Source organism: Triticum aestivum, chromosome 2B (genome assembly GCF_018294505.1).
Source record: "Triticum aestivum cultivar Chinese Spring chromosome 2B, IWGSC CS RefSeq v2.1, whole genome shotgun sequence".
NCBI lineage: Eukaryota > Viridiplantae > Streptophyta > Magnoliopsida > Poales > Poaceae > Triticum > Triticum aestivum.
Window position 1 is genome coordinate 727,875,742 of NC_057798.1, and position 13,773 is coordinate 727,889,514.

The 13,773-nt window shown below is 43.0% G+C and overlaps 1 protein-coding gene across 1 annotated transcript; it reads right to left on the reverse strand.

Moving 5' to 3' along the window:
* Positions 1–166: 166 nt before the first annotated feature.
* Positions 167–13,303, reverse strand: LOC123042325 (E3 ubiquitin-protein ligase RNF14-like). The gene is made up of 6 exons (XM_044464798.1): positions 12,947–13,303; positions 12,556–12,630; positions 1,680–2,037; positions 1,078–1,454; positions 546–751; positions 167–418 (listed from the first exon to the last, which is right to left on the reverse strand). Exons 1-6 carry the CDS (start codon positions 13,223–13,225, stop codon positions 199–201), a joined length of 1,515 nt encoding a protein of 504 aa, XP_044320733.1. The 5' UTR covers positions 13,226–13,303; the 3' UTR covers positions 167–198.
* Between the last annotated feature and the right edge of the window lie 470 nt (positions 13,304–13,773).

Below are 13,773 nucleotides of genomic sequence, written 5' to 3' on the forward strand. Positions count from 1 at the left end.
ATACAAAAGAAATCAACATTCAACTGGCTAAATTTTTTGAATCATCGGTTCGCATATCAGCTAATTTAGAAATGAAAATAGAATATACTAGAAATGTTGGCGCTTAATAATTGAATTGACAAAACAGTATCATTATTAGATGCCATGCAGATTCATGCCATGCTGCAGATTGGTCATCCCTTGCAGATTCATGCCATGCTAGAAATTGGTCATCCCTTGCAGATTCATGCCATGCTGCAGATTGAATAAGACAGGTCTCCTTACCTTGAAAATTTTCTGACGGCATTTCGGGCATTCGATGGTGCTGCCTAACGGATGCATTTGAGCCACGCGTTCTGCGGTTTCTAGCTCTTTCAGTCGCTTCTCCAAATCATTTGTGTTATAGTCGTTTTTTTGCGGCGCAAAGAGCCCACATTTACTGCAAATCATACATGCATGCATTAAGAAATAAGAATAAGATAGGCCCGAGATCTTCCATGCCTACAACCCCCCTCTTTTCAAGGACAAAGGCCTCTTGATTGCTTAGGATAGGGTCGATAGGCTACCTGAAATGGTTATAATTGCTAGCAGTCATGGCCTCGCCACAACGGAAGCAGAACGACTTGCCACAGTTCACACAATACATCATGTTGCACCCTTCACTTCTGCTAATGACCATTCGGCAGTTTGGACATGCTCTAGCATCGTTGTATAACGATCTGATCATCAGCATCTCCTGCACCATCTCCCTCACAGTTAACTTGCCTGATGCCTGCAAACATTAAATTGAAGACTGAATTATTATGTTTCTAGAAAGCGCAAAAGATTTGCGCTTTACCAACAGACAATATGTAACTCAATGTATGTAGGTGCATCCAAAGCTTATGGCACATCAAATGTATATTTTATCTTTGAAGTATTTACTACAAAACCACAATGTGTTTTCCTGCTGGTAACAGGTTATAAATTGCTACTAGCTAGGATGATGTGTATCACATCAAATTGCTTTTAACAAAAGATGCAAGTTTCAACACCCTGCTAGAGTCTCAGTCTCCCCAACAAATGCAAATACAGAAGAGATTTTAGTTGCATTTCTACCTTGAGCTTTTGTTCTGGAGTTAAACACTGTCTCCCTAAATGGCGTGGATCCTTGCAAGCTGAGCAGAAGGTAAAGAAACAACTTTGACATTGCGCGTTCTTATCCTCATCTGCCAAGCAAGCCATCGAACACCTTGGACAGTAGACCACGTCTGACATTGAGCCCAATGCTTTGTCAAGAAGAAGCCTATCCCAACGTTCAAACTCTTCTTCCCTAAGAAGATTCTTTAGCAGATACGGCGGAATAGAAGCGTTGCACTTGGTGCCAGGGCACACCAATTGGAACACAGTACCTTCCTTCACATGTATCCTGCAGAAGGTCTCCATGCACGTGGCACAAAACAAGTGCTGGCATGGCAGCTGGATGAAGTTTGAACCTAATTGTTTCAGAGCTCAAGTTAGTTCACCGGGGAACAAACTTCTATTCGCATAATTCAGTTACCTAAGAACTTAAGAAGCTTTGTTGGAAAGGAAAAACAGGCCCACCGGTTGTTATTTTTTATCATGAACCAAAGGACACAAACAGTTCACTACATATCAAGGAATAATCTGTTGGTATGAATGCACAATATATAGAAAATTTGAAAAGGGTAAAGGCTGACCATTGCTCTCTGTAAGGCATATCAGGCACATATGAAGATCATCAAGAAAAGCTTTACGACGCTTCTTACTACTGTAGCTGAGCATCGAAGGGATTACATAATTCAATGGGAGACCTCTTGAGATAGCACGATTATCTGATTTGTGTGCTGGGCTGCCTGGACCTAATATTATTTTGCCATCAATCCAGAGGTGCGACAACGACGAACTGCGGGTCCACTCAACCCACTGATATACCACTTCCTGCCCCGGGAGTTGTGCCCAGATGTCGTCGAGCATCTCACATATCTGACAAACTTGAGACCCATCCATCCATTTGGCAGTGACTGTAAAATATGGGGGGTCTTTTCTAGGATAGGACTGTGGAAGCAAGCATGTCAACACCAAAGGAGGCAAGTAGTCAAGGTTGCAAGTGCAGGAGTATTCCTCTGGCTCATCACCATCGTCTTCTGTACCATCATGGGGGCATTCTCCGTCGGCAGAAGAAAACTTAGCGCACACTTGAGCGCCATGATGCAAGTCGTAGTGTATGTAGATCTGGAATTAAAGAAGAAAAGAATAATAAAAGAAAGAAACCCTCAAAATAGTATTTCAACATCCAAAAACAGATGAAACAAGATCAGTGAAACGGATGGGCAACACAAGAAACCTGGAAGCAGTGAAGCCCTCCTTTTTTGCCGAATTCAACCAGATCATCCCCATATATTGCTTCCAATGCCATCAACTTCAGTGAACAATGAGATCAAAGTCAGGAAACAGATGATTCATCCTGCAATAGTACAATGTACATGTTGTATTGTTGTAAATTATTAAGCTACCAGACTTCCTAAAATAAACTGAAAACTCAATATGGCGCCAGTAGTATGTGCCCATAAACTTCTCCAAAAACTGACTAAAGTTGCAACCCTCCAAAGCCATGGAAAAGTTAGCATCACTACCCTACGAGCACGGAAGCTCTGTTGCAAACTATGAATCATAGCACAGGGCCACACCGCCACAGACCAAGATCGAGCATAAGATTATTAAAAAAGTTTGATCATAAGATTATTAAAAGTGTGAGGTGTTTGGCGGCGGCAATGTGTGCGGCGATTTATCTATTCTACCGCTGATCTTCGTCCTGTGGTAGCGCTCCATCTGCTTGGTGATGTTCTACCGTAGGTGGTGGTCGTCATTTGGCGTCATGGTGGCGTTGATGGCGGAGGGCCTGCCAAGGATGGCACCTCAATCTGCTTGGAGATGGACCAGTGGAAGATGGTGGAGACGACACCTGTGAGTGCGTCAGACCGGTTTATGCCCCAGACCCGGTATGTGGCTAGGCTAGGGATTCCGGCTTTCGATGTTAGGTTTAGGTGAGTGGTCTGGGTAGGGGCCCAGCTAGCACCCCTTCATCATATGGATAGAAGTAGCGGCATATGTTGCCTAGTTGGTGGATTCAGGCTTATTGTTGTAACACTTTGTAAGGTCCTCAGGAATAATCAATAAAGTGGCCGTATGCATCTTCCAGATGCAGAGGCCGGGGGTCATCCTCCTTTTCTAAAAAAAAAGATTATTAAAAACGTTTGATCACCTCGTCCTGCTGTCGCTCCTGGTTGACTCTTATCCCCTCTTCTTCCTCCTCCTCGGCGTGACGGTAAATTTTCTCCGTAGCAGCGGCCTCCTCCAGTCTGGATTCCGCCTCGACCGCCGCCACCCACGGGGAGTCCAGGTTGAGCACGTCCTCGTCGGACACATCACATGACGAGGGCGAGGAGGAGGAGGACGCTCCGGTGGAGAAGCCCGGGTGGGGTACCATTGCCCGCGACGACGAGGAGGCGCCGGCGGACACTGCTGCCATGGCGGGAGCTCTGAGCTGCCGTGGAGTCGGCCGGAGGTATGGTACCTCTCGATCGAACCGGCCCGTCGCACCGCATAAGCCGTACTATTCTACGGTATTTTGCTTCCGTTTCCGTGTCACGGACGACGGTCTGGAAATTACTCTGGGAGTTTGGGGCTCAACATTGCAGAACGCGTCAAATAGGACTCCTCCTTGATGGGCCTTTTCCTTTTTAACACAGTACAATCGAGTGACACGTGTGTTAAACAATCCAAATAATTAAAAAAACAGTACAATCGAAATCGCTTACATCATATACTCACCCCGATGAACACACGGACGCACACCCTACCCCTATAAGCTTCTCCGAGAGACTAAACCGGCATAGCATTTTGAGATTGACGAACTCATCACAGACGTCTCGTAGTTGACGGAAACATCTCTTCTCACTAAAGGAACATCGTCGAATAACCTAAAATAAATCCAGGAATTCGAGCACCAATGTCAAGTATAGAACGTGAACCTGGTGGGTAGGATACCACTGTCCTCCTTCATGGGCTAGTTCGGATCAACTGGAGCATAGTCTGCGTGTCAAAAAAAGAGCCTCGTATGGATTACTTTTTTGGAAAATCCTATTTGACGCTAACTACGTCAAAATGTTGAGCATTCGCACAGGGCGATCCCCCGAGCGTGAGTATTGGGCCGGCCCACTTCCCCACAGCAAGGCAGCCGGTGTTGGGAACCTACCAGAAGGTTCTTGGAACCGGTTTTTTATTATTATACCAGTTTTATGGTTTTCTTTTGTTTTTACTTTTCTGTTTCAATTCTTTTTTCCGTTTTTCTGTTTCTGTTTCTTCTTTTTTTTTCTTTTTTTATGTTTTCTTTTTCCTTTTTTTGTTTCTTTTTAAAATTGTTCGGAAAGTTCAAAATGTGTTCGAGTTTTTAAAAAATGTTCAAAAGTTTTAAAAATGTTCGTGTTAAAAAAATTGTTCATAAATTATAAAAATGTTCGAATTTTTCAAAAAATAAATTGGGCATTTCTGAAAAATTTCTTGTTTTATATAAAATGTTTGGGCCGTTTTTGTAAAATGTTAAAAATTTGAACAAAAACGTCCCCATGTTTAAAAAAGTATGTTAAAAAAATTTCTAGGAATTTCGAAAAAAAATAATGGCTTCAACATCTTGTTTTCATTTTTTAAAAATGTCCCCGTGTTTAAAAAATATGTTTTTGCATTACAAATAATGTTCAGATAGTTTCAAATATGTCAAAATTCTAAATTTTATTCCTATAATTTATAAACTGTTTTAAAATTTCGAACTTTGCTCACATTTTCCAAAGTTTTGTTCACATTTTCTAAAATCTGTTCAAAACAATTGAATAATCTACATGCTAGAGTGAATATGACGTTATAGTTAGAAAAAGGTTCACGCTGTCAACTGTCAACGTCGTCGATAAGGCCTAGTGGCTAGCATCACGTCGCCAGCTCGATCCTGGCAGCCGCGTTTCTTTTTTGTGAGTTTCCCCTATGATAGATGGGCCGGCCCAGTCATAGAAACTCATGTGCGTGAGGCCGCCTGTTTGCCGCAGTTAGCAGCGCATAGGAGCTCCAACTTTTTTGCTCTTCTTTGCCCATGGGTCCATTCTCGACGACCTTTCGGCACCGAACCGACGACCCAAAGCAACTCCTCCTGCACCTCTAGCTTGACCATGCCACCCAAGCCTCCACCTCCGATGACTCCGAACAACTCCTCCTCCTTGTCGCTGCCATCAATGTGCGATGAGGGAGAGGAGGTGGACGCTTTGGTGGAGAAGCCCGGGCAGAGGACCATTATCCATGATGACATGGAGGCAACGGCGGACACAGCAGCCATGGCGAGAGCTTGGAGTTGCCAAGGAGTCGGTCGGAATGTGTCATACCTCTCGATCAAACCCAAGTATGTCAGATCGGCATGTACGTTGCACCGCGTACTGCAGTGCAACTATTTTTTTTTTTGCTTGGTTGATGGAAAATTACGTGCTACATTGCCTCTGCTTCCGAGTCATCATACGGTCCTGTGACCGCCAGGGCTAAATCTCGCTTATTGCTAGACCCAACAGTAGTCATACCTGAATGATTTTTGGAGCCTTTAATGTACAATGAGACTGGTTTTAGGAACTTTTCATCCCTTACGGGAAGATCGTTGTCCTTTTTTCTGTGTTTTTCGTTACCAGTTTTTGGGTCTTCTTGTTGTTTTCTCTTACTTCTTACTCCCTCCGTCACATAATGTACGAAGTTTTTTGGTACTACACTAGTGCCAGACAGAGGGAGTACTTTTCTATTTTTCTTCTCTTTTTTTCCTTTTTCAAATTCATGAACCCTTTTCATTGAAAATATAATTTACATTTATTTTAAATATTAAATAAATTTTAAATACACGTTGAACATTTACTTGAATGCGTCTCGAATTTTGCAAAATGTATATCAAATATTTTTTAAATGCAGAGTAAATATTTTTAAATACATTTTTTATATATTTTACAAATTTCAGGAATTTATTTTTAAAATGTGCAAACATGTTTTAAGTGTTAGATAATTTTTTCTAGCATGGTACAAACATTTTCATATGTTACGAACATTTTTCAAAAATTGTCAGAACAATTCTTTTGATTTCATGAATTCTTTTAACTGTCCTGAAACATATTTTTAAGTGCGCAAATATTTTTTGAATGAACAAACAATTTTTAAAGGGCATGAACACTTTTTACAGTTTACAAAAATAATTGTCTACATCTTCGTTATCATTTTTGAAATCATAATAAACAAATTTTCAGACATGTGAACATTTTTAAAATGTTATGAGCATTTTTACAAAATTGTGCAAACAATTGTTTTTAGTTCTAGGAACATTTTTAAACACACGGTGAACTTTTTTAAAATTGAATTATATTTTTTGTTATATATATATTGTATTTAAAATATAAACATTGATAAAAAAATATAAAAGGAAAAAACTGACGAAGCAAGCGAACAAAGAGCAAAGTGAACGAACGAAAGAAGCGCGCACTACTAGACCAGAGCGATGGGCCCACTAGCACACCACTTGAGGCTAGGCGATGGTTTGTCTTACTAGAAGCGAGATATAGACGCGCCCCTTCAATACTCAAGTATAGCTCAACAACAACCTATGAGTTGGGTGACTTCTTTTGGGGTTCCCTGCTAGCTTCAAGACCATGGCCCATTCTCGGCGATATTCCGCCCCCAGCGTGACGATCCGAGCAACTTCACATGCACGTCTAGCTCGACCATGTTGCCTCTCTAACCACGGCCTCCTCACCATTCCCAGACGCCTCATCTCGACCGTCCCAGGTGGTGTGCAGGGACATTTAATCAGTAACCTTCCTGGTGTACTAGTAAGGTACATGTGCATTGGGCCTAGCTAGGGGCTTATAGAGATAATTAAAGTATGAATAAATATGAACATATACCACATTATAACATGTAAACATGTAAATTTGGAGTCGATCATAGGATGCATAACGTAGATGTAGATTTAATTATCAGAGTTCACGCCATTTAAAATAAAACTACAGCTGCAAAATATTCGAAGACTGCATGGTATACTACTAAACGAAACTCATGTGGAATATAACCAACCCATTTGTCTTTAGGTATTTGAGTAGCTAGTGTTTCATCTTTAAAAAAACTAATGTAATTTATGAAAGTGTTACCATAGTCTTGAACAAGTAAATCATAAAGTACAAGTGAATGACAATCCTTTTAGAAGAAAAATAACTTGGGGAATTAAAGTATAGAAAAATCTAAAACAAAACAAAAGTTCATTGATGTGAGGTTTGTGCATATTGTGCATTGTAAAAAAAAGGAATGATAATTCATTTACAAGAAAAAAGTTTGGATAATTATAGTTTAGATGTGATAATATGTGTGTAAGAATTGATAATTGCTCACCGTATAAATCATATATTTCTGAAAGCCCGTTATATGAATTTGTAGATAGCACTGAGTAGACAGTTTACAATTTTTTACATTTTATTATAGAGAGGCAGTTTGCACATTTTTACATTTTGATGCATCAGTAGACAGTTCAACTCCTGATGATGATGGTACTAATGTGGGCTCAGCACGTGACAGCATCGCTGTGAGTTGGTAGCTCAAGGGAAAATTGTTAGTACAAAACATGAGCTTTTATTGGTACTCTTTTTTATGGAAAAAATCAATAAGACATCTCTTTGTTTAACACTCATACTCGATTATACAAGCAATTATATTGGCTGTGTGCATCCCCTTTTCCAAAAAAAAAGCAATTGTATGGCATCTCGTTTGTGGAGCAACCTTAGGTTGTACACAAAGTGATTCATAGCAGTAGTACTCATCCAAGTAATGGTTGCAGGTTATCTCAAATATTTCTTTAAATATATGTATACCTCTCTGACACTATCATAGATGTATGTCTTATACTCTGGTTTTTACCTAGTTAGAGCAATTCTAGCAGACCCCGCATCCGTCCCCGACCCGCAAAATAACCGCCAAAATGCAGGTACGGGCCGGAAAGCCTACCCGACCAGACCCCGCATCCCGCCCCGGCCCGCAAAAAATTTTGGGGGGCGCGGCAAATTCCCGACCCCAACCCGGGAAAACGCGGGTTTCCCCCTCGCGATTGCGGTGCCCTGCATCACAGAGAAGCAGTTGGCGGGAGGGACATTTCAACCCGCGCTCTTTTCCCCCTCCTTCTGCCGCCGCCTGCCCTTGCTTCCGTCGCCCGCCGCCGGCGATTCCGGCCATATCCGCGGGTGGAATCGCGCCCCGGGGCCGCCCCATACCCTCCTGCGCCGAGCCACTGCACCGCCCCTCCGGATCCGGCGAGAAGAGCCACCCCCCGTCACCGCCGCCGTCGGAGATAGACCACCGTCGAGCGGACACCCTCGTCGTGCCCGGGATCACCCGCCACCGGTAAGTCTTTTTTTGTGATTTTTGCGAGCTGTGTAGTAGATTGACGCGCCGGTGTGCGTGTAGATGGAGTTGACTCCGTGCGAGAAGTTCTTGCTATTCGATTCGTCCGATTCGGACGACTTGAATGTTGAGACCATGCTTGCAAACTTTCGGCAGCAAACATTAGTCATGGCGCTTGCCGTGAAGGAGCATGAAGACGAGCACCGGAAGAGGAGGCGAGGATCGACTGTAGAGCGTTTGTGCATTCCTCGGAATCGCCATCTTGGGAACGAGATGTTGATGCAAGACTATTTCGCAGAGAATCCTACATATCCTCCGCACCTCTTTCTGAGAAGGTACCGAATGTGCCGATCCCTCTTTGTGAAACTTGTTCAAGCTTGCGAGGCAAATTATCGGTATTTTACTCAAAGAAGGAATGCCGCGGGCTTAAAGGGATTTAGTGCATATCAAAAAATCTCCGCAGCTATGCGGGTGATTGCATATGGCGTTCCGGCTGACTATGCCGATGAGTATCTTTGCATTGGTGAAGATAGCACAATGAGTCTGTGCGTAGATTTGCGAAAGTGATCATCCGTGTCTTCGGTCCTGAGTATCTTCGGGCTCCTAATGAAGATGACACAAAAAAATTGATGGCATCTAATGAGAGGAGAGGTTGGTCTGGCATGCTAGGTAGCATTAATTGTATGCATTGGAATTGGAAAAATTGCCTGAAGGCTTGGCAAGGAATGTATTGTGGCAAGTCTCGTGATGCAACAATTGTGCTAGAGGCCGTAGCATGCATCCGAGGATTTATGGATTTGGCATTGCTTTTTTGGTATATCGGGCACTCTCAATGATATCAATGTGTTGCAACGGTCTCATTTGTTTGCTAGGCTTGCTAGTGGTGATGCTCGTGCTTGCAACTACACTATCAATGGGCATGAATAAACAAAAGGTACTATCTTGCAGATGGTATATGCTCTCCTTGGTGCACATTTGTCAAGAGCATCAAAGAACCCAAAACAAAAAAATAATGTGAATTTGCAAGGGTGCAAGAGGCAGCCCGAAAAGACGTTGAAAAAGCATTCAGTGTTTTGCAATCTAGGTTTGCTATTGTTCGTGGTCCTGCTCGTTTTTGGGACAAGAAAACCTTGAAGAACATCATGACATGATGTGTTGTCCTGCACAATATGATTCTTGAAGATGAGAGAGGATTGAACTTAGAATTCTTTTACGACAATGTGGGTAGCCGTGCCAAACCAGCTAGAGACTCAAACCGCATTAGAGCTTTTCTTCAGACATACAAGGAGATTGAAAATGCAGACACCCACTTTCAACTTCAAGAAGATCTCATTGAGCACCATTGGCAAAGGGTTGGACAGTGACTTATTTTTATATTCATTTGTATTTGTATTCATGACAAGTTTTGTATTGCACTATTTAAGTTTGCTATGGTTATTTGAATAATTATATGTAATGCGGATGATTATTGCATTATGTTTGATTTGAATAATTTAATTTATTTTCAATTGTTGAATTATGTTGTATTTGATATTTGTGGGCTGATGATATGCGGGATGCAGCGGCACAAAGAGCAGACCCCGCAAAGCCGACCCGTAAAAAAGTATATTCCGCGAATATACTTTTTTACGGTCCGTTTGGGGGGTCTACATCTGTGCCAGCCCGGGCCAGCCCGCAAAAGCTGTTTTGCGCAAACCGCAAACGCGTTTTGTGGGCCGGCAGGATGCAGGGTCTGCTAGAGTTGCTTTTATAGCACCGATCTTCAATTTACAACACATAACACAACATCTTGACTGTTTCACAAAAAAGTTACAAATCTCAAAGCTGCGACAACGGGGGCACAGATCCGGCACTAGAAAGTTATCCCCACGCACTCCGGTGACCCCCAGTGCCCCCCTGCCCCATGTTGCCTTGTAAACTCGACCCGCTTTTTGCACAGGGTACAATAGCTGGCTTGGCACGCCCCGCAGAAGATATATTCAGCATTATCCTGCACACATAGGAGAGGCAAGCTAGTGCTCGTTAAATTGGCCACAATCCTCGTGGTAATGAACCATCATGCTACCACATTCATGCCATGTTGCAGATTCAATGATAACATAGCTTTTGGTACCTTGAAAATTTTCTGGCCGCATTTCGGGCATTTTACGGTACTACCTACCGGTTGCCTCTGAACCCTATGATTCCCGGTTTCTAACTTCTCCAGTTGCTTCTGCAAATCCTTTGTATCGGATTCTTCTCTAGGCGCATACAGCCCACATTTCCTGCATAAACCGATTTGTGCGCTAGTCTGTCAAATCGTACATGCATAAACATACCAAGCCTGAGATCTTGGATGTCTCCCCCTTTCTCAAGGTTAAAGGGACTCTTGATTGTGTTAGGATGGCCTACCTGAAATGATCAGAAAAGCCTTCACCCATGACCTTGCCACAACGGTAGCAAAATGACTTGCCACGGTTCACACAATACATTAAGTTGCACCCTTCAGTTTTGCTAATGGCCATCCGACAATGTGGACATGCCCTAGCATCGCTGTACAACGTCTTTATCATCAACATTTCCTGCACCATCTCCCTCACAGCCAACTTGCCTGATGCCTGCAAACATTGAATTGGAGACTGAATTATTATGCTGCAACAGTCAATTATGTAACTCTGTAACAGCACATCAAATGTACTCCCTCTATAAACTAATATATCTAAATGGTCTTATATTAGTTTACAGAGGGGGTATATTTTATCTTTGAAGGTTTTACCAACTAACCACAATGTGGTTTTCTGCTGGTAACAGGTTATATACTAGGATGATTATGTATTAATTGCTTAGTATAACAATAAATGGAAGTTTAAGACGCTAGAGTCTCAGCATCCCCAACCAATGCAAAAATAGAAGAGATTTTAGTTGCATTTTTACCTGACGGCGCTGGAGCTTTTGTTCCGGAGTTAAACATTGTTTCCCTGGATGGCGTGGATCCTTGCAAACTGAGCAGAAGGTAAAGGAACATTTTGGACATTGTGCGTTTTTATCCTCGTCTGCCAAGCAAGCAATCGAGCACCTTGGACAGTAAGCCACGTCTGACATTGAGCCCAATGCTTTCTCAAGAACAAGCCTATCCCAACGTTCAAATTCTTCTTCCCTAAGAATATTCTTTAGCAGATATGGCGGAATAGAAGCGTTGCACTTGGTGTCGGGGCACACCAATCGGAACACACTACCTTCCTTCACATGCAACCGGCATAAGGTCTCCATGCACTTGACACAAAACAAGTGTTGGCATGGCAGCTGGATGAAGTTCGAACCTAATCGTTTGAAAGCTCAAGTTAGTTCACCGGGAGCGAACTTTTATTCAGACAATTCAGTTACCTAAGAAGCTATCATTGAAAAGAAAAATAGGCCCACTGGTTCTTATTGTTTACAGTCAGTCATCTGTTGGCATGAATGCACAATAGAGAGAATTCCAAAGGGTAAAAGGCTTACCATTGCTCTCGTTAAGGCATATCATGCACATATGAAGATCTTCAAGAAAATCTTTAGGACGCTTCTTACTACTGTAACTGAGCATCGAAGGGATTACATAATCCAATGGGATGGCTCTTGAGATTGCACGGCTATCCGTTTTCTTTGCTGGACTGTCTGGACCTAATATTATTTTGCCATCAATCCAGAGGTGTGACAAAGACGAATTGCGGATCCACTCAACCCACTGATATACCACTTCCTGCCCCGGGAACTCTACCCATATGGCATCAAGCATCTCATAGATCTGAGAAACTTGAGACCCATCCATCCATTTGGCAGTGATTGTAAAATATGGGGGGTCTTTGCTAGGATACCACGGAGGAAGTAAGCATGTCAATACCGAAGGAGGCAAGTGGTCAAGGTTGAAAGTGCAAGAATAATCCTCTGGTTCATCACCATCTTCTTCTATACCATCATGAGGGCATCCTCCATCGGCAGAAGAAAACTTAGCGCATACTTGAGAGCCGTGATGCAAGTCGTAGCGTATGTACACCTAGAATTAAAATAAAGAAAACCATCAAAATCATATTTCAACATTCACGAACAGATGAATCATGAAACAAAATAACACTGAAACTGATGGCCAAAACACGAAACCTGGAAAAAACGGAGCCCTCCTTTGCTTTTAAATTCAACCAGGTCATCCCCATATATTGCTTCCAATGCCATCAGCTGCAGTGGACAATGAGATCAAGTCAGCAAACATATGATTCATCCTGCAATAGTACAATGGCAATGTTCACCTCAAGGAAAGAAAAAAAGTACACTGTGAATGTTGTAAATAGTTAAGCTACCGGACTTGCAAAAAAAAAGGACTCAATATGGCACCAGTATGTGGCCATAAGCTTCTAAAAAAACTGATTAAAATAGCAACCATCGTCCAAAGGCCAAAGCCATGTAAACCTTAGCATCACTAAGGTCAAGATCGATCACAAAATTGTTAAAAAAATCCAGATTGATCAGAAATTAGTAGCGTACGGTACGGGACCTCGTCCTGCTGTCGCTCCTGGTTGACTCTTATCCCCTCTTCATCCTCCTCCGCGGCGCGAAGGTGAATTCTCTCCGTAGCAGCGGCGTCCTCCAGTATGGATTCCGCCTCGGCCGCCGCCACCCACGGGAAGTCCAGGTTGAGCATGTCCTCGTCGCTCCCATCAGCGCGCGCCGAGGGCGAGGAGGAGGACGCTTCGGTGGAGAAACCTGGGTCGGGGATGCGGTGGGATAGGATTGCCCGCGACGACGAGGAGGTACCGGCGGACGATGCTGCCATGGCGGGAGCTCGGAGTTGCCGTGGAGTCGGTCGGCGTGGGTAGTACCTCAAGAATCAAGATCGAACCCGAGTCTATCAAAACGGCCCGTATGTTCACCGCGTATACAACTCTTTGTATTTTTGCATGGTTTCCAAGTCATGGACGATCCGGAAAAAACTCAATATGGCACCACCGCATGGTTCATTTTTTTCAATAAATTTCCAATCATCGCAGTACAGCGAACATCAGAAATAATAAAAATTACATCCAGATTCATAGACCATCTAGCGATGACTACAAGCATTGAAGCGAGTCGAAGGCTCGCCGCCATCATCACCCCTCCCTCGCCGGAGCCGGACACAATTTATTGCAGTAGACAGTCTGAAAATCGTCATGCTAAGGCCCCATAGGACCAATGCACCAAAATAACAACTGCCATCGTTGAAGAGAAGTTTAGATCGAAAGGATCCAACTTGAACACACATGAACAAAGACGAACAAAGACTGGATCCGAACAGATCCACCAAAGACAACCATCGATCGAATCCCGCAAGATCCATCGGAGACA